At 49.7% G+C, this 26,799-nt stretch overlaps 1 protein-coding gene across 1 annotated transcript in view; it reads right to left on the minus strand.

Moving 5' to 3' along the window:
* The window catches only part of si:dkey-250k15.4 (uncharacterized), a 139,600-nt gene extending 130,327 nt beyond the window's left edge, over positions 1–9,273 (minus strand). The window contains exons 1-2 of the mRNA XM_068018708.1: positions 9,036–9,273; positions 5,053–6,003 (exon numbers count right to left, since the gene is read on the minus strand). Coding sequence (XP_067874809.1) covers positions 5,053–6,003; positions 9,036–9,273 — 1,189 coding nt within the window. The remainder of the gene's footprint in view (positions 1–5,052; positions 6,004–9,035) is intronic.
* Positions 9,274–26,799: the final 17,526 nt, after the last annotated feature.

Raw genomic sequence — 26,799 nt, forward strand, 5'->3', positions numbered from 1 at the left:
CAGTGGGATATAAACAGGTCGGTGAGTGGGGGAGAACACGACGGATGGAATATAACGTGACGAAGTGTGAAGTTATCCACTACGGTAGGAAGAATAAAAAGAATGGTGAGGGACTGAGAAATGTTTGTATTCAAAGGAACCCGAGTGTCCTTGTACATGAATCGCAGAATGTTAACATGCAGGTACAGCAAGCAACTAGGAAGGCATAAGGGTAAAGAAGTCTTACCACAATTCGAAGGGCATACCTGGAGTACTGTGTGTAGTTTTGGTCACCTTACTTAAGAATGGAGATACTTATCCTTGAGGGAGTGCAACAAAGGTTCACTAGACTGCTTCCTGGGATGAGGGGCTGGTCCTATGAGGAGAGATTGAGTAGACTAGACCTATATTCCCTCGAGTTTAGAAGAATGAGAGGGGATCTCATTGAAACATATAAAATTCTTAAGGGGCTTTACAGGATAGATGCTGAGAAAATGTTTCTCCTGGGTGGAGAAACCAGAACATTGGGTCACATTCTCGAATAACGGTCCGTCAGATAGAACTGAGATGAGGAGCAATTTCTTCACGAAAAGGGTTGTAAGTCTCAGGAATTCTCGACCCCAGAGAGCTGTGAAAGCTCAGTCATTGAGTATGAAACTGCATCACTTCACACCTGGAGTCGTAGAGTCATGGAGTCATTTGCAGCACAGGAGGAGGCCATTCGGCCCATCGAGTCCATGCCGGCCCTCCACAGAGCTATCCACTCAGTCCCTCTCCGCACCCCCCCCCCCCCCGCCCCCCGCTGGATCTCCGTAGCCCTGCGAGTTCATTTCCTTCAAGTGGCCATCCGACTTCCTTTTGAAGTCACTGATAGTCTCTGTTTCTTCCACCCTTGCGGCCAGCGAGTTCCAGGTCAGTGCCAGCCATTGCGTCAAAAAGTTCTTCCTCATATTCCCCCTGCATCTCTTGCCCAAAACCTGTGTCCCCTAGTCCTCGTACCATTAGTTAATGGGAGCAGTTTTTCCTTGCTTAACTAATCCACATGAAGTTGCATCTACCACTTCACCAGTTTAAGTCCTCCTGAAGTCAGCTACTACACTGCTCACTATTTACTGTATTGTCAAGTTTAATATCACTCGCCCTTAGGGGTGATATTATCCCTATCCCTTAGCCAATTATGTACACACCAGCCCTTTAATACCACGTGCTTCTATTTCTGAACAAATGTTATGTGGAACTTCATCAAATGCCTTTTGAAAGTCCATATCTACAATATCCAGCACCTTCAACCCTCTCTGTTGCTTCATCAAAGAACTCAATCAATCAGACAGGATTTGACTTTAACAATTTGGTGCTGACTGTGCCTTATTAACCCATGCTTCCCTCATCGAGAATTCACTTTGTCTTTGATAATGGTGCCGAGATGTTTTGCCAGCACTTACCTTGGACTGATTGACCTGTAGTTACTAGGCTTATTCATCTCTCTTTTCTTTTTGAACAAAGCTGTAGCATTTGCAATTTGCAATGTGTGGTACTGCACCCATATCCGAGGATTGAAAGACTGTGGTCAGAACCTCTGCTATCTCCACCCTCGCTTCCCTCAGCAACCTAGGATAAATTCCATCTGGCTGGGTGACTTGTTAAGTCTTGAATGATGCCAACCTATTTAGCACCTCCTTTCTATTTTTATCCTACCCAATATCTCTACTCCCCAGTCTTGTGACATTAACTTCCTCCTCTTTTGTGAAAACAGATAAAGAATGCTGGATCTAGTGCTGGTGGGCCAAGTGGACTAGTGAATGTAGGGGAACACTTCAGTAAGAGTGATCATCGTATCATAATGGAGAAGAGCAAGGAACAATCTAAAGTAGAACTTCTAAATTGGAAGTGGGCTAACTTCAATGGGATGAGAGGGATCTAGCCAGGGTAAAATGGAACCAAAGAATGACAGGAATGGAGCAATGGGTGATCTTTAAGGAGTAGATGTTTCAGGTACAGGCTAGGTACACTCCAACAACGGCAAAAGGCAAGGGAACCAAAGCCAGGGCTCCTTGGATGACAAGGGAGATAGAGAATATGATGAAACAAAGAAAGGGTGTATGATGTATGAAGAGTGCAGGAGGGCATGCCAGGAGCAGCATCAGGCATACCCATGAGGTGTCAGCTTGTTGAAGATACAACACAGGACTACTTGCATGCCAAACAGCGTAAGCAGCATGCAATAGACAGGGCTAAGAGATCCCACAACCAACGGATCAGATCTAAGTTCTGCAGTCCTTCCACATCCAGTCGTACATGGTGGTGGACAATTAATCTCCAGACAGGAGGAGGAGGCTCCACAAATATTCCCCTCCCCAATGATGGGGAGCCCAGCACATCAGTGCAAAAGACAAGGCTGAAGCATTTGCAACAACCTTCAGCCAGACATCCTCCTGAAGTCCCCAGCTTCACAGATGCCAGTCTTCAGCCGATTCAATTCACTCCGCCTGATATCAAGAAACGGCTGAAGGCACTGGATACTGCAAAGACTATGGGCCCTGACAACGTTCCGGCTGTAGTACTGAAGACCTGTACTCCTGAACTAGCTGCGCCCCTAGCCAAGCTGTTCCAGTACAGCTACAACACTGGCATCTCCCCTGCAATGTGGAAAATTGCCCAGGAATGTCCTATGCACAAAAAGCAGGATCAATCCAACCTGGCCAAATATTGCCCTATCAGTCTACTCTTGATCAGCAGCAAAGTGATGGAAGGGGTCATCAACAGTGCCATCAAGCAGCACTTGCTCAGTAATAACCTACTCACTGACGCTCAGTTTCGCTTCCGCCAGAGCCACTCAGCTCCTGACCTCATTATAGCCTTGGTTCAAGAGAGCTGAACTCAAGAGATGAGGTGAGAGTGACTGCCCTTGACATCAAGGAACCCTAGCAAAACTGAGGTCAATGGGAATCAGGGGGAAAACTCTCCACTGGTTGGAGTCATACCTAGCACAAAGGAAGATGGTTGTGGTTGTTGGAGGTCAATCATCTGAGCTCCAGGACATCACTGAAGGAGTCCCTCAGATAGTGTTCTAGGCCCAACCATCTTCGATTGCTTCATCAATGACCTTCCTTCAATCTTAAGGTCAGAGATGGGGTGGTTTACTGATGGTTGCACAATGTGCAGCACCATTTGCATCTCCTCAGATACTGAAGCAGTCCGTGTAGAAATGCAGCAAGACCTGGACAATATTCAGGCTTGGGCTGATAAGTGGCAAGTAACATGCGCGTCACACAAGTGCCAGGCAATGACCATCTCCAACAAGAGAAAATCTAACCATCTCCCCTTGACATTCAAAGGCATTACCATTGTTGAATCCCCCACTATCAACCTCCTGGGGGTTGCCATTGACCAGGAACTGAACTGGGACAGCCATATAAATACTGCGGCTACAAGAGCAGGTCAGAGGCTGGGAATCCTGCAGCGAGTAACTCACCTCCTGTCTCCACAATGCCTGTCCACCATCTACAAGGCACATGTCAGGAGTGTGATGCAGCTCCAACAACACTCAAGAAGCTCAACACCATCCAGGACAAAGCCGCCTGCTTGATTGGCACCCCATCCACAAACATTCACTCCCTCCACCACCAACGCACAATGACAGCAGTGTGTACCATCTGCAAGATGTACTGCAGCAACACACCAAGGTTCCTTCGACAGCACCTTCCAAACCCGTGACCTCTCCCACATAGAAGGACAAGGGCAGCAGATGCATGGGAAAACCACTACCTGCAAGTTCCCCTCCAAGCCACACACCATCCTGACTTGGAACTGTAACACGTTCCTTCACTGTTGCTGGGTAAAAATCCTGGAACTCCCTTTCTAACAGTACTGTGGGTGTACCTACCCCACATGGACTGCAGCGGTTCAAGAAGGCAGCTCACCACCACCTTCTCAAGGGCGATTAGGGATGGGCAATAAATGCTGGCCTAGCCAGCGACGCCCACATCCCACAGACGAATTTTAAAAAGTGATACCGAGCTTGGAGATCTGGTTGATGGTGAGGATGATACCAATTGACTGCAACAGGACATAGATAGGCTAGCAGATGGAATTTAATACAGAGAAGTGGGAGGTGATGCACTTTGGCAAAAGGGATAGGGAGAGGCAATGTAGACTTCATGGCAAAGTTCTAAACAGTGTGCAGGGATAGTGAGACCTGGGGGCTCATGTGCATAGATCTTTGAAGACAGCAGGACTATTGTGACAGCAGTTAGAGAAGCATATGGGATCTTGGGTTTCACAAATACAGGTGTTGAGTCCAAAAGCAGGAAGTTATCCTGAACTTTTATACAGCTCTGGTTTGGCCACAACTATAGTATTGCGTTCAGTTCTGGTCACCACACTTTAGGAAGGATGTGAGGGTCCCTGAGAGGGTGCAGAGGAGATTTGCCAGACTGGTTCCAGGGCTGAGGGATTTCAGCTACAAGATGAGGTTGGAGTAGCTGGGGTTGTTCTCCTTGGAGCAAAGGAGGTTGAGAGGAGATTCGATAAAGGTGTACAAGATCATCATAGCTTTAGATAAGGTAGACAAAGAAAAGCTATTCCCATTTGCTGATAGTGCAAGGATTAGGAGACATAGATTTAAGGTTTTGGGCAAAAGATGCAGGGTGGATGTGAGGATGAACCTTTTTACCTGGCGAGTGGTAATGACCTGGAATCCGCTGCCTATGAGGGTGGTGGTAGTGAAGATGATCAATGATTTCAAAATGAAATTGAGAGAAATGAACTTACAGGGCGTCAGAGATAGAGCTGAGGAATAGGACTGGCTAGATCACTCTAGGGCCAGCATGGACTTGACTGGCTGAGTGGCCTCTTTCTGTGCTGTAATGACTCTATACATGCATTTAGTAGCTCAGTCATGCCCTCTGCCTCCTTTTAGTTCCGAATTGCCTCTCCATTCCTTTATCTATCCTTTTACTTTTTATATGCTTATAAAAGACTTCTAAGTTACCCATGAAGAGAATTATACTGGGAACATTCCTCCACCATTTAACTGTTTGCCTCTTCCCCCAGGCAACTGAAAAGAGCTCTTACCAGTTATATCCATGGTGCTGGCAGTGATATTGCAGTCCTGTTTTCCCCGCAGTGTCGAGCGCAAGTTATCTGGCAGCCCTCCGTGCCTTTCTACAAGAATGTCCAGTAACTGTTGTTGCGTCTGCTGCACGAGATTTTGGCCAGGAAATGCACTGTGAGTATTGAGGGTTTTGATGAGCTTCTGCGCTAGGTCAGTGACGAGAGCTGCTTGTTGTGGTGTGGCACTGGAAACTTGGGCTCCAGTCTCCACGTCGCAGGAGGGCGGACCCCGTGCGGTGGGAAGCTGCCCTGCACAGCCGCTCTCGGCTGCGGGCTGTGGCCCATTTTCTTTTGGGTTGGGGGTTGAGGCGCTGGGCGGTGCAACAAAAGCCACAGAATCTGCTTCCTTTCCTTGCAAAGGGGTCACCTCCATCGCATCCTCCGCAGGTTTAGTTGTCGGCTCCTTGGTGTTACCTTGCCAGCAGTGGTGGCTTTGATCTTCCTTCAAAAGTCTCTCGATATCGACAGATTTGACCTCCTTGTTGAATATCCCCAGGTGGTGAGTGAGTCTGTTTTGGGTTATGACCCAATTGGAATTGAGGGACAGTTTGGGAGCTGTGCGTTCAGCTGGCCAAGAGTTTCCAACACGTTTGCAGTGGCATTTACCTGGTTGGCGCACTTTCTGAACCACATGGCCTGGCTTGCATTTGAACAACTTTTCAACCATCACGTGACCGAATTTAGCACGGTTCAGCTCTCGCCTAGTCTTTTTACGCTTAACTTTAAGGACCGTGTTATGTGTTTTAACTGTCACTGAGGCGTCCTGTGCAGGGTATGAGGAGGCCACGGCTGAAATGAGGGGACTGTACTTCTCTTGAGGTCCCCTCAGTACGGACTGAAAGTAGTGTAGGATGCCCCTTCTGCCTCCCTTTTGTTTGCTCTGGTAGCTCATGGTGATCACTGTCCCATTACCTGAAATGTTGAATATGACAGTAAGAATCATAGAATGATACAACACAGCAGGCCACTGAGCTCATCATGTCTGTGCTGCCTCTTTGGTACAGCTATCCACTTCATCCCACTCCCCTGCACTTCCCCCACAGTCCTGCAATTTTCTTTTCCCCTTGACGCATTCCCCTTTGCAAGTCACTACTGAATCTGCTTCCACCTGCCTTTCAGCCATTGCGTTCCAAGTCAAAACCACTCACTGTGTAAAAGAAATCGCTCCCAAGTCCCCTTAATTCTGTCTACTCTGCATACCGACCCTCCTGCCACTGGAAACAGAGTAAATGGGATTTTTTGAACACTTGTATCAAGTCTCCTTTTAACCTTCTCTGCTTTAAGGAGAACAATCCCAGCTTTTCCAGCCTCCCCACATAACTGAAGTCCCTCACCCTTGGTACTATCTCAGTAAATCTCTTCTGCACCCTCACTAACCTTGACATCCTCCCTAGAATGTGGTGCCCAGAATTGAACACAATACTCCAACTGAGGCCTAACCAGTGTTTTATAAAGAGTTAGCATTGCTTCCTTGCTTTTGTACTCTATTCTTCTATTAATAAAGCCAAGGAGCCCATATGCTTTTTCAGCAGCTTTCTCAACTTGTCCTGCCATCTTCAAAGATCGTACAACCCCATGTTTCTCCTCTCCTGCATTCCCTTTAAAATGTTTCCATTTAGTTTATACCAGCTCTCCTCATTCTTGCTAAAAAAAAATTACATTTATACAGCGTCTTTCACAACCTCAGGACATCCCCAGCGTGTTTCACAGTCAGTGGAGTACTTCCAAAGTGCAATCATTGTTGTAATGTTGGAAACGTGGCAGTCAATTTGCACACAGCAAGCTCCCACAAACAGCAATTTTTGATAATGATCAGATGGTCTGTTTTTGAGATGTTGATTGACGGATAAATATTGACCAGGACACCAGGGATAACTCCCCACCTCTTCTTTGAAATAGTGCCATGGGATTGTTTATGTCCACCTGACGGGGCCTTGGTTTAACATCTCATTTGGAAGACAGCACCGCCCAACTGTGCAGCACTCTGCCAGCACTGCACTGCAGAACGCACTACATCCCAACCAAAATGTCTCACTTCACGCTTCCCTGCGTTAAGTTTCATCTGGCATGTGTCTGCCCCATTTCCACAGTCGATGTCCTCCTGAAGTCTCCACGCTGTTTACTACATTTCCAAGTTTTGTGACATCTGCAAATTATGAAATTATACCCAAATAGAACATATAACATTACAGTGCAGTACAGGCCCTTCGGCCCTCGATGTTGCGCCGACGTGTGAAACCATCTGACCTAAACTATTCCATTTTCATCCATATGTCTATCCAATGACCACTTAAATGCCCTTAAAGTTGGCGAGTCTACTACTGTTGCAGGCAGGGAATTCCACGCCCCTACTACTCTCTGAGTAAAGAAACTACCTCTGACATCTGTCCTATATCTATCACCCCTCAACTTAAAGCTATTGCCCCTCGTGTTTGCCATCACCATCCGAGGAAAAAGACTCTCACTATCCACCCTATCTAACCCTCTGATTATCTTATATGTCTCTATTAAGTCACCTCTCCTCCTCCTTCTCTCTAACGAAAACAACCTCAAGTCCCTCAGCCTTTCCTCGTAAGATCTTCCCTCCATACCAGGCAACATCCTAGTAAATCTCCTCTGCACCCTTTCCAAAGCTTCCACATCCTTCCTATAATGCGGTGACCAGAACTGCACGCAATACTCCAGGTGCGGCCGCACCAGAGTTTTGTACAGCTGCAGCATGACCTCGTGGCTCCGAAACTCGATCCCCCACTAAATCCAAGTCTTTAACATACATCGGAAAGAGCTTAATACCGAAACAGGTACTGTTTTCCTCACAGACTCGGAACTCCGACTGGAGAGCAGTCCGGAATTCTCAAGTCTGTCGAATTCAAATAAGGCGAGCTCCCGCGACGTTGACTTTGAGTTGCGTTGAGGAACAACACCAGAGTGTCACTGAGAAAGAATGGTGCAAAGGGAATGCTGCCTGCTGATGGGCAGGTGAGAAATTGCATTAATGGTTTGAAAAGTTAGCATCGTAGCCAGAGGGGTGCGGATTCCTGAATGCTTTGCCTTTTCTGTGGCTCGTTCATTGTTCTTTAAAACACCCGAGTTGCTTGGAGTTAAGGAGAAGGTATGTCGTATTAACAACAGCAGGCATGTTATAGCATGAGTCATTTACAACAACATATATCTGTATAGTGTTCCGAAGAAGGGTCACTGACCCGAAACGTTAACTCTGCTTCTCTTTTCACTGATGCTGCCTGACCTGCTGAGTGGTTCCAGCATTTCTTGTTTTTATATCTGTTTAGCACCTGGCTGAATGGGAGCAATCTCACCTTGACCCGAACCCAGTATCTAGGCCGACACTCCCGCTGCAGCACGTTTGGAATGAGGCCCCGTCGGCCTGTTCAGGTGGATATAAAAGACTCTGTGTTGCCATTCAAGGCAGAGTAGGGACAATCTTCCCAGTATCCCAGCCAAAATTCCTCCCTCGACCAACATCACCTAAAGCAGATTAACTGCTCTTTCATTTTACTTGCAGTTTCCAGGTCCTTTCTCTGTGCAAAAGCTCCTGCTGTGTTTGCCCACGTAACAGCGACAGCCCTTCAAAAGTAATTCAGTAGCTGCGAAGCACTTTGGGATGTCCTGAACTTATGAAGGCCATGATATAAACGTTGGTCTGTTTACTCTTTCTATTTCAGTGCAAGCAATGAATGGTACAGCTGCTGACCTGCAATACCAGTCAAATGTTTGGAACTGTTTCATTTCACATGTAGCAGGGGAAATGAACTGATTTGTAAGGGCAGACAACTGGAAATATCATTTTAAAGATGTGAACTTTCTTGGGAGGGGTCACAGTTCAATACAACTGAACATTACAGGTGTCCTCAGAATCCGGTGACGGGGTGAGCGATGGAACCTGCATTCACAGCTTACTTGGGGTCTCCCAGCCCTGTTTTTACCGTCAATGACTTTACCGTGCTCCTGGGGAGGCTGCAGTGCTCTCCCGTCAGTTACTGCTTTTTGAGGGTCACGCAACTGCTCCAAAACAATATCAGCAAAAATCAGTACAGCTCGCTCTTCACCAGCTAAGGTCCTGGCCAATAAACAGGGCATCATAGGATGAGAGCAGCTATTAGCAACTGTAAGGATCTCACAGAATAGGACAGCATTGACAGTGTGACTCTCCCCCTCCCCCATCTCTAGATCACCCAATCCACCCCTCTATTCAAGCCCTCTTTCAAACAATTTCGACCTCCCTATCTTCAATACTCTCCTCTCTCTCCAACCTTGTATCTATCTCCATATCTCTCTATCCTTCTCCCTGCCCTCTACATCTTTATCCCCTATCCCTCTATCCCCAATTTCAAGTGTATTTCACTTTCTATCACTCTTTCCTTCCCTCTCTATCCCTATCACACCTTCTGTCTCTCCATCCAGTCCCTATCTCTGTATCCTATTCTTCCTATCTCTCTATATTCCCCTACCTCTACCCACCTATCTATCTCTCCCTCTATCCCCTATCTCTTTCCATCCGCCCTTACTCCTTCTAACTTCCTATACTGCCATCCCCGATCCCTCTCTCTTGATTCCTCTTTCCCCATCTACCTCTCTCTCTCGTCCCCTTCCATTCCTCTATATCCCTACTCCTCTAACCCTTTCTATTCTTCCATCTTGCTATCCCATTATCCTCCTATCCCTCAATCTTCCTATGCCCTATCCTTCTTTATCTATTCCTATCACCATCTCTCTGTCTCTTCTTCCCCATCTTCATACCAATTCTGGGGCAGGAGGCACCTATTCAAAAGGGACGGGTTGCACCTCAACACGACTGGGACAAATGTCCTGGCAGGAGATTTACGAGCATGTTGCCAGGACTGGAAAAATGCAAGATTGGATAGGCTGGGGTTGTTCTCCTTGGAACAGCTAAGACTGAGGGGAGATCTGATTGAAATGTACAAAATTCTGAGGGGCCTGGAAGTGAAGGGTCTATTCACCTTCACAGAGAGGTCAGTGACAAGGGGACATAGGCTTAAAGTGATTGGTAGAAAAATTAGAGGGAAGATGAGGAAAAACTTTTTCACCCAGAGGGTGGTGATGGTCTGGAACTCACTGCCTGAAAGGGTAGTTGAGGCAGAAACCCTCAACTCATTCAAAAAGAGTCTGGAAATGCACCTCAAGTGCTATGGACCAAATGCTGAAAGGCAGGATGAGAATAGGTGGATCATTTTTCGGCCGGCAAAGACACGATGGGCCAAGTGGCCTCTTTCTGTGCCTTACATTTTCTATGATTCTAGGATGGTTCAGCAGTGTGGTTGGGGAGGGTTTAAACTAAATTGGCAGGGAATGGGCATCAGCATATAGAAGCAGAAAACATGAATGAGTTGCACAAAAGAGTGAGAGTGTTAGATAATACTAGAAAACAAAGGAACAGAACAAAGAACAGTACAGCACAGGAACAGGCCTTTCAGCCCTCCAAGCCTGTGGCGATCTTGATGCCTGCCTAAACTAAAACCTTCTGCACTTCCGGGGACCGTGTCCCTCTATTCCCATCCTATTCATGTATTTGTCAAGATGCCTCTTAAACGTCGCTATCGTACCTGCTTCTGCTTCCACCACCTCCACCGGCAGCAAGTTCCAGGCACTCACCACCCTCTGTGTAAAGAACTTGCCTCGCACATCCCCTCTAAACTTTGCCCCTCTCATCTTAAACCTATGTCCTCTAGTAACTGACTCTTCCACCCTGGGAAAAAGCTTCTGACTATCCACTCTGTCCATGCCGCTCATAACTTTGTAAACCTCTATCATGTCGCCCCTCCACCTCCGTCGTTCCAGTGAAAACAATCCGAGTTTATCCAACCTCTCCTCATAGCTAATGCCCTCCAGACCAGGCAACATCCTGGTCAACCTCTTCTGTACCCTCTCCAAAGCCTCCACGTCCTTCTGGTAGTGTGGCGACCAGAATTGCACGCAATATTCTAAGTGTGGCCTAACTAAGGAAGAAAGTAGTATATTAGATGGGAGCAGACTAAGAAGAATACAAAGATGGTTTACAATGTATGTATGGAAATGCACAAAGTGCAGTGAATAAGGTTGGTGAGCTACAAGCACAAATAGCCATGTGAGAATATGATGGCAAAAATGGAAATGTGGCTTAAAAATGGTGAGGACTGGCACTTAATATTCACAGATACAAAGTGTTCAGAAAAGATAGGGAAGGAAAAAAGGGAGGTGGGTGGCTGATTAGGGAAGACATTGTAGTGTTTGAAAGAGAGGATGTCCTTGAGGGGTTAAAGACAGAATCCATTTGGTTCGAGCTGTGAAGCAAAATGGGGATGATCACATTACTGGGGATAGTGGAGAGGGAGAGGGAGTGAGGGGGGGGAAGAGAAAGTGGGGGGAAGAGAGAGAGGGGGGAAAAAGAGAGAGAGAAGGGGGGAAGAGAGAGAGGGGGAGAAAAAGAGAGAGGGGGAGAAAGAAAGAGAGAAGGGGGAAGAGAGGGGGAGAAGGGGGAGGGAAGAGAGAGAGAGAGACGGGAAGAGAGAGATAGAAGGGGGGGAGAGAGAGAGAAGGGGGAAGAGAGAGGGGGAGAAAGAGAGCAAGAGGGGGGGAAGAGAGAGCGAGACAGGAAGGGAGAGGGGGGAAGAAAGAGAGAGAGAAGGGGAAAGAGAGAGAGAGAGAGAGAAGGGGGAAGAGAGAGGAGGGGGAAAGAGAGAGAGGGAGGAAGAGTGAGGGGGTAGAGAGAGAGAGAGGGGGTAGAGAGAGAGAGAGGGGGTAGAGAGAGAGAGAGGGGGTAGAGAGAGAGAGAGGGGGTAGAGAGAGAGAGAGGGGGTAGAGAGAGAGAGAGGGGGGTAGAGAGAGAGAGAGGGGGTAGAGAGAGAGAGAGGGGGTAGAGAGAGAGAGAGGGGGTAGAGAGAGAGAGAGGGGGTAGAGAGAGAGAGAGGGGGTAGAGAGAGAGAGAGGGGGTAGAGAGAGAGAGAGGGGGTAGAGAGAGAGAGAGGGGGTAGAGAGAGAGAGAGGGGGTAGAGAGAGAGAGAGGGGGTAGAGAGAGAGAGAGGGGGTAGAGAGAGAGAGAGGGGGTAGAGAGAGAGAGAGGGGGTAGAGAGAGAGAGAGGGGGTAGAGAGAGAGAGAGGGGGTAGAGAGAGAGAGAGGGGGTAGAGAGAGAGAGAGGGGGTAGAGAGAGAGAGAGGGGGTAGAGAGAGAGAGAGGGGGTAGAGAGAGAGAGAGGGGGTAGAGAGAGAGAGAGGGGTAGAGAGAGAGAGGGGGGAATAGAGAGAGGGGGGAATAGAGAGAGGGGGGAATAGAGAGAGGGGGGAATAGAGAGAGGGGGGAATAGAGAGAGGGGGGAATAGAGAGAGGGGGGAATATAGAGAGGGGGGGAATAGAGAGGGGGGGAATAGAGAGAGGGGGGAATAGAGAGAGGGTGGAATAGAGAGAGGGTGGAATAGAGAGAGGGTGGAATAGAGAGAGGGGGAATAGAGAGAGGGGGGAATAGAGAGAGGGGGGAATAGAGAGAGGGGGGAATAGAGAGAGGGGGGAATAGAGAGAGGGGGGAGTAGAGAGAGGGGGGAGTAGAGAGAGGGGGGAGTAGAGAGAGGGGGGAGTAGAGAGAGGGGGGAGTAGAGAGAGGGGGGAGTAGAGAGAGGGGGGAGTAGAGAGAGGGGGGAGTAGAGAGAGGGGGGAGTGGAGAGAGGGGGGAGTGGAGAGAGGGGGGAGTGGAGAGAGGGGGGAGTGGAGAGAGGGGGGAGTGGAGAGAGGGGGGAGTGGAGAGAGGGGGGAGTGGAGAGAGGGGGGAGTGGAGAGAGGGGGGAGTGGAGAGAGGGGGGAGTGGAGAGAGGGGGGAGTGGAGAGAGGGGGGAGTGGAGAGAGGGGGAGTGGAGAGAGGGGGGAGTGGAGAGAGGGGGGAGTGGAGAGAGGGGGGAGTGGAGAGAGGGGGGAGTGGAGAGAGGGGGGAGTGGAGAGAGGGGGGAGTGGAGAGAGGGGGGAGTGGAGAGAGGGGGGAGTGGAGAGAGGGGGGAGTGGAGAGAGGGGGGAGTGGAGAGAGGGGGGAGTGGAGAGAGGGGGGAGTGGAGAGAGGGGGGAGTGGAGAGAGGGGGGAGTGGAGAGAGGGGGGAGGGAGAGAGGGGGGAGGGGAGAGAGGGGGGAGGGGAGAGAGGGGGGAGGGGAGAGAGGGGGGAGGGGAGAGAGGGGGGAGGGGAGAGAGGGGGGAGGGGAGAGAGGGGGGAGGGGAGAGAGGGGGGAGGGGAGAGAGGGGGGAGGGGAGAGAGGGGGGAGGGGAGAGAGGGGGGAGGGGAGAGAGGGGGGAGTGGAGAGAGGGGGGAGTGGAGAGAGGGGGAGTGGAGAGAGGGGGGAGTGGAGAGAGGGGGGAGTGGAGAGAGGGGGGAGTGGAGAGAGGGGGGAGTGGAGAGAGGGGGGAGTGGAGAGAGGGGGGAGTGGAGAGAGGGGGGAGTGGAGAGAGGGGGGAGTGGAGAGAGGGGGGAGTGGAGAGAGGGGGGAGTGGAGAGAGGGGGGAGTGGAGAGAGGGGGGAGTGGAGAGAGGGGGGAGTGGAGAGAGGGGGGAGTGGAGAGAGGGGGGAGTGGAGAGAGGGGGGAGTGGAGAGAGGGGGGAGTGGAGAGAGGGGGGAGTGGAGAGAGGGGGGAGTGGAGAGAGGGGGGAGTGGAGAGAGGGGGGAGTGGAGAGAGGGGGGAGTGGAGAGAGGGGGGAGTGGAGAGAGGGGGGAGTGGAGAGAGGGGGGAGTGGAGAGAGGGGGGAGTGGAGAGAGGGGGGAGTGGAGAGAGGGGGGAGTGGAGAGAGGGGGGAGTGGAGAGAGGGGGGAGTGGAGAGAGGGGGGAGTGGAGAGAGGGGGAGTGGAGAGAGGGGGGAGTGGAGAGAGGGGGGAGTGGAGAGAGGGGGGAGTGGAGAGAGGGGGGAGTGGAGAGAGGGGGGAGTGGAGAGAGGGGGGAGTGGAGAGAGGGGGTGTGGAGAGAGGGGGGAGTGGAGAGAGGGGGGAGTGGAGAGAGGGGGAGTGGAGAGAGGGGGGAGTGGAGAGAGGGGGGAGTGGAGGAGGGGGGAATGGAGAGAGGGGGGAATGGAGAGAGGGGGGAATGGAGAGAGGGGGGAATGGAGAGAGGGGGGAATGGAGAGAGGGGGGATGGAGAGAGGGGGGAATTGAGAGAGGGGGGAATAGAGAGAGGGGGGAATAGAGAGAGGGGGGAATAGAGAGAGGGGGAAGAGAGAGGGGGAAGAGAGAGGGGGAAGAGAGAGGGGGGAAGAGAGAGGGGGAAGAGAGAGGGGGAATGAGGAGGGGGGAGAGAGAGGGGAAGAGAGTGGGGGGAAGAGAGAGGGGGTAGTGAGTGGGGGGATGAGAGAGGGGGAGAAGAGGGGGAGAGAGAGGGGGAAGAGAGAGGGGGGAAGAAGATGAGAGGGGGGAAGAGAGAGGGGGGAAGAGAGAGGGGGGAAGAGAGGGGGGTGAGAGAGGGGGAAGTGAGAGGGGGGAGAGAGAGGGGGGTTGAGGTGGGGGGTAGAGTGGGGGGGATGTGAGAGGGGGGAAGTGTGAGGGGGGAGTGTGTGGGGGAAGAGAGAGGGGGGGAAGAGAGAGGGGGGGGAAGAGAGAGGGGGGGAAGAGAGAGGGGGGAAAGAGTGGGGGGGGAAAGAGAGAGGGGGGGAAAGAGAGAGGGGGGGGAAAGAGAGAGGGGGGAAGAGAGAGGGGGGGGAAGAGAGGGGGGGGAAGAGAGAGAGGGGGAAGAGAGAGAGGGGGAAGAGAGAGAGGGGGAAGAGAGAGAGGGGGAAGAGAGAGAGGGGGGGGAAGAGAGAGAGAGGGAGGGGCAGGGGCAGAGAGAGAGAGGGAGGGGCAGGGGAAGAGAGAGAGAGGGAGGGGCAGGGGAAGAGAGAGAGAGGGAGGGGCAGAGGAAGAGAGAGAGAGGGAGGGGCAGGGGAAGAGAGAGAGAGGGAGGGGCAGGGGAAGAGAGAGAGAGGGAGGGGCAGGGGAAGAGAGAGGAGGGGTGAAAGAGAGAGGAGGGGTGAAAGAGAGAGGAGGGGAGAAAGAGAGAGGGGGGAGAAAGAGAGAGGGGGGAGAAAGAGAGAGGGTGAGAAAGAGAGAGGGGGGAGAAAGAGAGAGGGGGGAGAAAGAGAGAGGGGGAGAAAGAGAGAGGGGGGAGAAAGAGAGAGGGGCAGAGGGGTGAGAGAGAGAGGGGGCGAGAGAGAGAGGGGGCGAGAGAGAGAGGGGGCGAGAGAGAGAGGGAAGAGAGAGGGGGAAGAGAGAGAAGGGGAAGAGAGGGAAGGGAAAGAGAGAGAGGAGGGAAAGAGAGAGAGGAGGGAAAGAGAGAGAGGAGGGAAAGAGAGAGAGGAGGGAAAGAGAGAGAGGAGGGAAAGAGAGAGAGGAGGGAAAGAGAGAGGGGGAGGGAAAGAGAGAGGGGGAAGAAAAGAGAGAGAGGGAGGGGGGAATAGAGAGAGGGGGAATAGAGAGAGGGGGGAATAGAGAGGGGGGAAGAGAGAGGGGGGAAGAGAGAGGGGGAAGAGAGAGGGGGGAAGAGAGAGGGGGAAGAGAGAGGGGGGAAGAGAGAGGGGGAAGAGAGAGGGGGGGAAGAGAGAGGGGGGGAAGAGAGAGGGGGGGAAGAGAGAGGGGGGAAGAGAGAGGGGGGAAGAGAGAGGGGGGAAGAGAGAGGGGGGAATAGAGAGGGGGGAATAGAGAGGGGGGGAATAGAGAGGGGGGAAGAGAGAGGGGGAAGAGAGAGGGGGAAGAGAGAGGGGGGGAAGAGCGAGGGGGGGAAGAGCGAGGGGGGGAAGAGCGAGGGGGGGAAGAGAGAGGGGGGGAAGAGAGAGGGGGGGAAGAGAGAGGGGGGGAAGAGAGAGGGGGGGAAGAGAGAGGGGGGAAGAGAGAGGGGGGGGAAGAGAGAGGGGGGAGAGAGAGGGGGGGAAGAGAGAGGGGGGGAAGAGAGAGGGGGGGAAGAGAGAGGGGGGAAGAGAGAGGGGGGGAAGAGAGAGGGGGGAAGAGAGAGGCGGGGAAGAGAGAGGGGGGGAAGAGAGAGGGGGGGAAGAGAGAGGGGGGGAAGAGAGAGGGGGGAAGAGAGAGAGGGGGAAGAGAGAGAGGGGGAAGAGAGAGAGGGGGAAGAGAGAGAGGGGGAAGAGAGAGAGGGGGAAGAGAGAGAGGGGGAAGAGAGAGAGGGGAAGAGAGAGAGGGGGAAGAGAGAGAGGGGAAGAGAGAGAGGGGAAGAGAGAGAGGGGGAAGAGAGAGAGGGGGAAGAGAGAGAGGGGGAAGAGAGAGAGGGGGAAGAGAGAGAGGGGGAAGAGAGAGAGGGGGGAAGAGAGAGAGGGGGGAAGAGAGAGAGAGGGAGGGGCAGGGGCAGAGAGAGAGAGGGAGGGGCAGGGGAAGAGAGAGAGAGGGAGGGGCAGGGGAAGAGAGAGGAGGGGTGAAAGAGAGAGGAGGGGTGAAAGAGAGAGGAGGGGAGAAAGAGAGAGGAGGGGAGAAAGAGAGAGGGGGGAGAAAGAGAGAGGGGGAGAAAGAGAGAGGGGGGAGAAAGAGAGAGGGGGGAGAAAGAGAGAGGGGGGAGAAAGAGAGAGGGGCAGAGGGGTGAGAGAGAGAGAGGGTGAGACAGAGAGGGGGCGAGAGAGGAGGGAAGAGAGAGGGGGAAGAGAGAGAAGGGGAAGAGAGAGAAGGGAAAGAGAGAGAGGAGGGAAAGAGAGAGGGGGAGGGAAAGAGAGAGGGGGAGGGAAAGAGAGAGGGGGAGGGAAAGAGAGAGGGGGAGGGAAAGAGAGAGGGGGAGGGAAAGAGAGAGGGGGAAGAGAGAGAGGGAGGGGGGAAGAGAGAGAGGGAGGGGGGAAGAGAGAGAGGGAGGGGGGAAGAGAGAGAGAGAGGGAGGGGGGAAGAGAGAGAGGGAGGGAGGGCGGAAGAGAGAGAGAGAGGGAGGGGGGAAGAGAGAGAGAGAGGGAGGGGGGAAGAGAGAGAGAGAGAGAGAGAGGGGGGAAGAGAGAGAGAGAGAGAGAGAAAATGGATCAAACCTGTAGGGAAGTCACAGAGATGTGCAAGAACTATGTAGTGGTGCTATTGGAGGACTTTAATTCCCCAAATATCAACCGGGATAATGTTTGAGTTAAGGTTAAGGAGAGGGAGGAATTTCTTAAATGTGTTCAGAACTTCCTTGACCAGTATGCTCTCGATCTTTTTTTTTTACGTTCATTCATGGGATGTACGCATAATTGGCCAGGCCAGCATTTATTGCCAATCCCTAATTGCCCTTGGGAAGGTGGTGGTGTGCTGCCCTCTTCAACCACTGCAGTCCTTGGGGTATAGGTATACCCACAGTGCTGTGAGGAAGGGAATTCCAGGATTTTGACCCAGCGACAGTAAAGGAACGGTGATATAGTTCCAAGTCAGGATGGTGTGTGGCCGGAGGGGAACTTGCAGGTGGTGGTGTTCCCATGCATCTGCTGCCCTTGTCCTTCTAGGTGGTAGAGGTCGCGGGTTCGGAAGGTGCTGTCTAAGGAGCCTTGGTGTGTTGCTGCAGTGCATCTTGTAGATGGTACATGCTGCTGCCACTGTGCGCTGGTGGTGGAGGGAGTGAATGTTGAAGGTGGTGGATAGGGTGCCCATCAAGCGGGCTGCTGTGTCTTGGACAGTGTTGAGCTTCTTTAAATTCACTAGATTTGTTCCCAGGATAGCGGGACTGTCCTATGAAGAGAGATTGGGGAAACTGGGCCTGTATTCTCTAGAGTTTCGAAGAATGAGAGGTGATCTCATTGAAACCTACAAAATACTTAAAGGGATTGACAGGGTAGATGCAGCTAAGATGTTTCCCCTGGTTGGGGAGTCTAGAACCAGGGAACAAAATTTCAAATTAATGGGGGAAGCCACTTAGGACAGAGATAAAAAGAAATTCAGAGGGTTGTGAATCTTTGGAATTCTCTACCCCAGAGGGCTGTGGAAGCTCAGTTATTGAGTATGTTTAAAGCAGAGTGGCACAGTGGTTAGCACCGCAGCCTCACAGCTCCAGCGATCCAGGTTCAATTCTGGGTACTGCCTGTGCGGAGTTTGCAAGTTCTCCCTGTGACTGCGTGGGTTTTCACCGGGTGCTCTGGTTTCCTCGCACAGCCAAAGACTTGCAGGTTGATAGGTAAATTGGCCATTATAAATTGCCCCTAGTATAGGTAGGGGAATTGAGGGAAGGTGGGGATGTGGTAGGAATATGGGATTAATGTAGGATTTTTATAAATGGGTGGTTGATGGTTGGCACAGACTCGGTGGGCCGAAGGGCCTGTTTCAGTGCTGTATCTCTAAATAAATAACTCAGAGATTGACAGATTTCTAAATAGCAATGACATAAAGGGATATGGGAATAGTTGTGGGGAAAAAGGCATTGAAGTGGATGATCAGCCATGATCATATTCAATGGCGGGGCAGACTCAACGGGCTGAATGGCCTATGCCTGCTCCTGTGTTCCAATGTTCTTGCATGTTGTTAGAGCTGCACACATCCAGGCAAGTGGAGAGTATTCCATTACACTCCTAACCTGTGCCTTGTCGGTGGTGGACAGGAACTGGGGAGTCAGGAGGTGAGTTACTCACCGCAGGATTCCCAGCCTCTGAACTGCTCTTGTGGCCACAGTATTTATGTGGCTGGTCCATTTCAGTTTCTGGTCAATGCTAACTCCCAGGATGTTGATAGTGAGGGACTCAGTGATGGTAATGCCATTGAATGTCAAGGGGAGATGGTTAGATTAACTCTTGTTCGAGATGGTCATTGCCTGACACTTGTGTGGCATGAATGTTACTTGTCACTTATCAGCCAAAGCTGGGATGTTTTCCAAGTCTTGCTGCATCTGGACATGGGCTGTTTCATTATCTGAGGAGTCGCAAATGATGCTGAACATTGTGCAATCATCAGCGAACATCCCCACTTCTGACGTTATGACGGAGGGAAGGTCAATGATGAAGCAGTTGAAGATGGTTGGGCCTGGGACACTACCCTGAGGAACTCTTGCGGTGATGTCCTGGGACTGAGATGATTGACCTCCAACAACCAAAAACATCGTCCCTTGTGTTAGGTATGACTCTAACCAGCGGAGAGTTTTCCCCCTGATTCCCATTGACTCTAGTTTTGCTAGGGCTCCTTCATGCCACACTCAGTCAAATGCTGCCTTGATGTCAAGGGCAGTCACTCTCACCTCACCTCTGGAGTTCAGCTCTTTTGTCCATGTTTGGACCAAGGCTGTAATGAGGTCAGGAGCCGAGTGGTCCTGGTGGAGCCCAAACTGAGCATCAGCAAGCAGGTTATTACTGAGTAAGTGCCGCTAGGGAGCACTGTTGATGACCCCTTCCATCACTTTGCTGATCAAGAGTAGACTGATGGGACGGTAATTGACCGGGTTGGATTTGTCCTGCTTTTTGTGTACAGGACATACCTGGGCAATTTTCCACATTGCCGGGTAGATGCCAGTGTTGTAGCTGTACTGGAACAGTTTGGCTAGGGGCGTGGATAATTCTGGAGCACAAGTCTTCAGTACTATCACCGGAATATTGTCAGGGACCACAGCCTTTGCAGTATCCAGTGCCTTCAGCTGTTTCTTGATATAACGTGGAGTGAATCAGATTGGCTGAAGACTGGCATCTGTGATGGTGAGAACCTCAGGAAGAGGATGAGATGGACCATCCACTCGGAACATCTGGCTGAAGATTGTTGCAAATGCTTCAGCCTAGTCTTTTGTGCTGATGTACTGGGCTCTCCCATCATTGAAGATGAAGATAATTGTGGAGCCTCTTCCTCCTGTCGGTTATTTAATTGTCCACCACCATTCATGACTGGATGTGGCAGGACTGCAGAGCTTAGATCTGATCTGCTGGTTGTGGGATTGCTTAGCTCTGTCTATCACGTGCTGCTTATGCTGTTTGGCACGCAATTAGTCCTGTGTTTTAGCTTCACCAGGCTGACCAGGTTTGGGAAGAAGCTACCTGTTTGGTGAATATCTGGTCAATGATTAAGGTCCATTCTAATCCTAACATTTAAAATAGTAATGGAACTAGTGGTAAGCTTAAAATATATATATAAAAAGGAAAATTAAATAAATAATTGAATTAAGTAATTCATTAAAACACATTAAGGATGGCAGGGCAGGTGACGTGTCACGATTGCAGCATGTGGGGGCTCCTGGATGCCAGGGTGATGCAGGGCAAACACGTCTGCAGTAAGTGTTTGCGGCTCGAAGAGCTTCGGCTCAAAGTCATCGAACTGAAGTCCGAGCTGCAGACACTGCGACACTTCAGGGAGGGGGAAAGTTACCTGGACATTTTGTACCAGGAGGCGGTCACACCCCTTAGGGTAGGGTCTTCTGATTTGGTCAATGGTCAGGGACAGGAGAGTGTGGCTGCAGCTGAGGTATGTAAGGGAAGCCAGAGGGCAGGAGTGTAGGAGCCTCAGCCTTTGTGATTGTCCAACAGATTTGAGGTTCTTTCAGCTTGTTTGGATGAGAGAGGGGGCTGCAGGGTAGTTGAGCAACCTGACCATGGCAACATGGTACAGGAAGCCATTCAAGTGGAGGGGGGAAAAAGGAATGTAGTGGTAGTAGAGGACAGTATCGTTAGAGGAATTGACACTGTTCTCTGCAGCAAAGGGTGGCACAGTGGCGCAGTGGTTAGCACCGCAGCCTCACAGCTCCAGCGATCCGGGTTCAATTCTGGTTACTGCCTGTGCGGAGTTTGCAAGTTCTCCCTGTGACCGCGTGGGTTTTCGCCGGGTGCTCCTGTTTCCTCCCACAGCCAAAGACTTGCAGGTTGATAGGTAAATTGGACATTATAAATTGCCCCTAGTATAGGTAGGTGGTGAGGGAAAATGGGGATGTGGTAGGAATATGGGATTAATGTAGGATTAGTATAAATGGGTGGTTGATGGTCAGCACAGACTTGGTGGGCCGAAGGGCCTGTTTCAGTGCTGTATCTCTAAAAAAAAAAGCGAGAGTCCAGACAGCTGTGTTGCCTGGGTTCTGGACATCTGCTCAGGGCTGGAGAGGAACTTACAGTGGGGTGGGGAGGGGGGTCCAGTCATCTCTGGATTATTACCTGAGCCATGTGCAAATTGGCATAGGGCAAATAAGATTAGAGAAATTAGTGCATGGCTCAAAGACTGGTTTAGCAGAAGTGGGTTCTGGTTCATGGGCACTGGCACCAATACTGGGGAAAGTGGTGGCTGTACCATTGGGACGGTCTACACCTGAACTGTGCTGGGGTCGGTGTTCTAGCGAGCCGCATAACTAGGGATGTAGAGAGGGTTTTAAACTGAATAGTGGGGGCAAGGGATCAAATTTGGGAAGATATGGTAAATCAAGTAGTAGAGACAAAGCAAGAGAAAAAGGTATTAATATGGAAAATGATAAACAGACTATGACAGGAAGGGACAGAGCGTAGAAATCTAAGAGTAAATCAACAGATAAGACTAGAGGTTACAAAAATAATAAGAGGACAAAACTAAAGACTCTGTATCTGAATGCACCTAACAGTCGAAACAAAACAGATGAACTGAGAGCGCAAATAGAAATAAATAAGTACGATCTGATAGCCAATAGAGAAACATGGTTGAAGGACGACATAGATTGGGACCTGAATATTGAAGGGTACATGGCATTTAGGAAGGACATTTAGGAAGAAAAGGTGGAGGGATAGCTCTGTTAATTAATGATGGTATTAGCGCAACAGAGAGAGATGACCCAAGTTCAGGAGACCAGGATGTAGAAGCAGTTTGGATAGAGATGAGAAATTATAAAGACAAGAAGTCACTTGTGGGTGTGGTGTACAGACCACCTAACATTAACCACACTGTAGGATGGGATATAAAGGAAGAAATAATGGCAGCTTGTCAGAAAGGTACAGAGATAATTATGGGGGATTTTAACCTACATATAGATTGGAAAAATCAGACAGGCAGAGGTAGCCTAGATGAGGAGTATATAGGGTGTTTTTGGGATAATTTCTTGGAACAATACATTCTGGAGCCAACTAAAGAGCAAGTTATACCAGACCTGGTATTGTGCAACGAGATAGGATTAATGAATGACCTCATAGTTAAGGCACCTCTAGGTAGCAGCGATCATAATATGATTGAATTTTACATTCAGTTAGAGGGAGAGAAGAGTGGGTCCAAGACTAATATTTTAAACTTAAATAAGGGCAACTATGGGGGTATGAAAGCAGAGCTAGCTAAAGTGAACTGGCAAATCAGGTTAAGGGATAGGTCAATAGAGATGCAGTGACAGACATTTAAGGGGATATTTTAGAATACACAGAATAGATACATTTCAACGAGAAAGAAAAATTCCAAGGGTGGGACTCGCCATCCGTGGTTAACTAAAACAGTTTAAGATAGTATCAAACTTAAGGAAAAGGCCTATAATTGCACAAAGATGGGAGGCAGGTCAGAAGATTGGACAGAATACAAAAAACAGCAAAGAATGACTAAAAGATTGATAAGGAAGGTAAAATTAGAGTATGAGAGAAAGCTAGCAAGAAATATAAGACAGATAGTAAGAGTTTCTAAGGATATTTTAAAAAGAAAAGAGTTAATAAAGTGAGTGTTGGTCCTATAGAAAGTGAGCCTGGGGAATTAATACTGGATAATAAAGAGATGGCAGTTAAATTCAACAGATATTTTGCATCGGTCTTCACTATTGAGGACACAAGTAACATCTCAGTATTAACTGTAAATCAGGAAATGGAAGGGAGGGAGGAACTCAGGAAAATTACAATCACCAGGGAAGTGGTACTGAACAAATTGTTGGAGCTGTGGGCTGACAAGTCCCTGGGTCCTGATGGACTTCATCGTAGGGTGTTAAAAGTGGCTAGTGAGATAGTTGATGCGTTCGTTTTAAAATTCCCTAGATTCAGGGAAAGTTCTGTTAGATTGGAAAATAGTGAATGTAGCTCCTTTATCCAAAAAGGGAGGGAGACAGAAAGCAGGAAACTACAGGCCAGTTAGCTTAACATCTGTCTTACGGAAAATGTTAGAAGCTATTATTAAAGACGTTATATCAGGGCATTTAGAAAAATTCAAGGTAATCAGGCAAAGTCAACATGGTTTTGTGAAAGGGAAATCATGTTTAACCAATTTATTGGATTTCTTTGAGGGAGTTACATGTGCTGTGGATAAAGGGGAACCGCTGGATGTATTGTACTTAGATTTCCAGAAGGCATTTGACAAAGTGCCACATCAAAGGTTATTGCAGAAAATAAAAGCTCATGGTGTAGGGGGTAACATACTGGCATGGATAGAAGATTGGGTAGCTAACAGGAAACAGAAAGCAGGCATAAATGGGTCATTTTCTGGTTGGCAAGATGTATCGAGTGGTGTTCCACAGGGATCTGTGCTGGGGCCTCAACTTTTTGCTATTTATATAAATGACTTTGATGAAGGGACCGAAGGTATAGTTGCTAAATTAGCTGATGACACAAAGATAGGTGGGAAAGTAACTTGTGAAGAGGATATAAGGGGGCTACAAAGGGATAGAACATAGAACATACAGCACAGAACAGGCCCTTCGGCCCACAATGTTGTGCCGATCCTTTGTCCTCTGTCAAGGACAATTTAATCTATACCCCATCATTCTCCTTTATCCATATACCTATCCAAAAGCCTTTTGAAAGTCCCTAAAGTTTCTGACTCAACAACTTCCCCGGGCAAGGCATTCCATGCCTCGACCACTCTCTGGGTAAAGAACCTTCCCCTGACATCCCCCTTATATCTCCCACCCTTCACCTTAAATTTATGACCCCTTGTAACGCTTTGCTCCACCCGGGGAAAAAGTTTCTGACTGTCTACCCTATCTATTCCCCTGATCATCTTATAAACCTCTATCATGTCACCCCTCATCCTTCTCCTTTCTAATGAGAAGAGGCCTAGAATGTTCAGCCTTTCCTCGTAAGACTTATTCTCCATTCCAGGCAACATCCTGGTAAATCTCCTCTGCACCCTCTCCAAGGCTTCCACATCCTTCCTAAAATGAGGCGACCAGAACTGCACACAGTACTCCAAATGAGGCCTTACCAAGGTCCTGTACAGCTGCATCATCACCTCACGGCTCTTAAATTCAATCCCTCTGCTAATGAACGCTAACACCCCATATGCCTTCTTCACAGCCCTATCCACTTGAGTTGCAACTTTCAATGATCTATGCACATAGACCCCAAGGTCTCTCTGCTCCTCCACATGCCCAAGAACCCTACCGTTAACCCAGTATTTTGCATTCATGTTTGTCCTTCCAAAATGGACGACCTCACACTTTTCAGGGTTAAACTCCATCTGCCACTTTTCAGCCCAACACTGCAACCTATCCAAGTCCCTTTGCAGACGACAATAGCCCTCCTCGGTATCCACAACTCCACCAACCTTTGTATCATCTGCAAATTTACTGACCCACCCTTCGACTTCCTCATCCAAGTCGTTAATAAAAATCACAAACAGGAGAGGACCCAGAACTGATCCCTGCGGCACGCCACTGGTAACTGGGCTCCAGGCTGAGTATTTACCATCTAAGACCACTCTCTGCCTTCTATCAGTTAGCCAATTCTTAATCCAACTGGCCACATTCCCCACTATCCCATGCCTCCTGACTTTCTCCATAAGTCTACCATGGGGGACCTTATCAAATGCCTTACTAAAATCCATGTACACCACATCCACTGGTTTACCCTCATCCACTTGCTTGGTCACCTGCTCAAAGAATTCAATCAGGCTTGTGAGGCAAGACCTACCCCTCACAAAACCGTGCTGACTGTCCCGAATCAAGCAGTGTCTTTCCAGATGCTCAGAAATCCTATCCCTCAGCACCTTTTCCATCAACTTGCCTACCACCGAAGTAAGACTAACTGGCCTGTAATTCCCAGGGTTGTTCCTATTCCCTTTCTTGAACAGGGGCACAACATTTGCCACCCTCCAATCACCTGGTACCACCCCCGTCAGCAGAGAAGATGAAAAGATCATTGCCAGCGGCTCTGCAATTTCATCCCTTGCTTCCCATAACATCCTTGGATATACCCCGTCAGGCCCGGGAGACTTGTCTATCTTCAAGTTATTCAAAAACCCCAACACATCTTCCCTCCTAACGAGCACTTCCTCGAGCTTACCAGTCTGCTTCCCACCGTCCTCTTCAGTAATACACCCCTTCTCATTCGTAAATACCGAAGAGAAGTACTCATTCAAAACCTCACTTATCTCTTCCGGCTCAACACACAGTCTCCCGCTATTGTCCTTGACCGGACCTATGGTCCCCCTAGTCATCCTCATATTTCTGACATACGCGTAAAAGGCCTTGGGGTTTTCTTTTATCCTACCCGCCAAGCATTTTTCATGCCCTCTCTTAGCTCTCCTAATCCCTTTCTTCAGATCCTTCCTGGCCATCTTGTATCCCTCCAGAGCTATGCCTGTGCCCTTTTTCCTCAACTTTATATACGCATCCTTCTTCTTCCTAACAAGACTCTCAACCTCTCTTGTCAACCACGGTTCCCTCACATGACCATCCCTTCCCTGTCTGACAGGGACATGCTTATCAATGGCCCCTACTATCTGCTCCTTGAAAAAGTTCCACATTTCGACCGTGCCCTTCCCTGCCAGCATATGCTCCCAACTTATGCTCCTCAGTTCCTGCCTGACAGCATCATATCTACCCTTCCCCCAATTGTAAACCTTGCCCTGTTGCACATACCTATCCCTCTCCATTACCACAGTGAATGCTACAGAATTGTGATCACTATCTCCAAAGTGCTCGCCCACCAACAGCTCTATCACTTGCCCTGGTTCATTACCTAGTACCAAATCCAATATTGCCTCCCCTCTGGTCGGGCAGTCTACATACTGAGTCAGAAAAGCTTCCTGGACATACTGCACAAACACTACCCCATCCAAACTATTCGATCTAAAGAGTTGCCAATCAATATTTGGGAAGTTGAAATCCCCCATAATTACTACCCTGTGACTTCTGCTCCTTTCCAAAATCTGTTTCCCAATCTGCTCTTCCACCTCCCTGCTGCTGATATAGATAGAAAGGCAAATTATTATCTAAATGGAGAGAAACTTCAGAGTGCTTCGGTGCAGAGGGATCTGGGTATCCTCGTGCATGGATCGCAAAAAACTAGTATGAAGGTGCAGCAGATAATAAGGAAGGCAAATAGAATTTTGGCATTTATTGCTAAAGGAATACACTATAAAAGGAGGGAAGTGTAGCTGCAGCTGTACAAGGCATTAGTGAGACCAAACCTGGACAATGCATAGTTTTGGCCCCCTTACTTGAGGAGGGATAGAAACATAGAAACATAGAAGCAGGAGTAGGCCATTTGGCCCTTCGAGCCTGCTTCGCCATTCATTATGATCACAGCTGATCATCCAACTCAGTAGCCTGTTCCAGCTTTTGCCCCATACACTTTGATCCCTTTAGACCCAAGAGCTATATCTAACTCCTTTTTGAAAACATTCAATGTTTTGACCTCAACTGCTTTCTGTGGTAGCGAATTCTAAAGGCTCACCACTCTCTGGGTGAAGAAATTTCTCCTCATCTCAGTCCTGAAAGGTTTACCCCGTATCCTTAGATTATGACCCCCTGGCTCAGGACTCCCCCACCATCGGGAACATCCTTCCTACATCTATCCTGTCAAGTCCTGTTAGAATTTTATAGGTTTCTATGAGATCCCCCCCTCACTCTTCTGAACTCCAGCGAATATAATCCTAACCGAGTCAATCTCTCCAAATATGTCAGGAATCAGCCGGGATGTAGTT

Source organism: Heterodontus francisci, chromosome 39, assembly GCF_036365525.1.
Source record: "Heterodontus francisci isolate sHetFra1 chromosome 39, sHetFra1.hap1, whole genome shotgun sequence".
NCBI lineage: Eukaryota > Metazoa > Chordata > Chondrichthyes > Heterodontiformes > Heterodontidae > Heterodontus > Heterodontus francisci.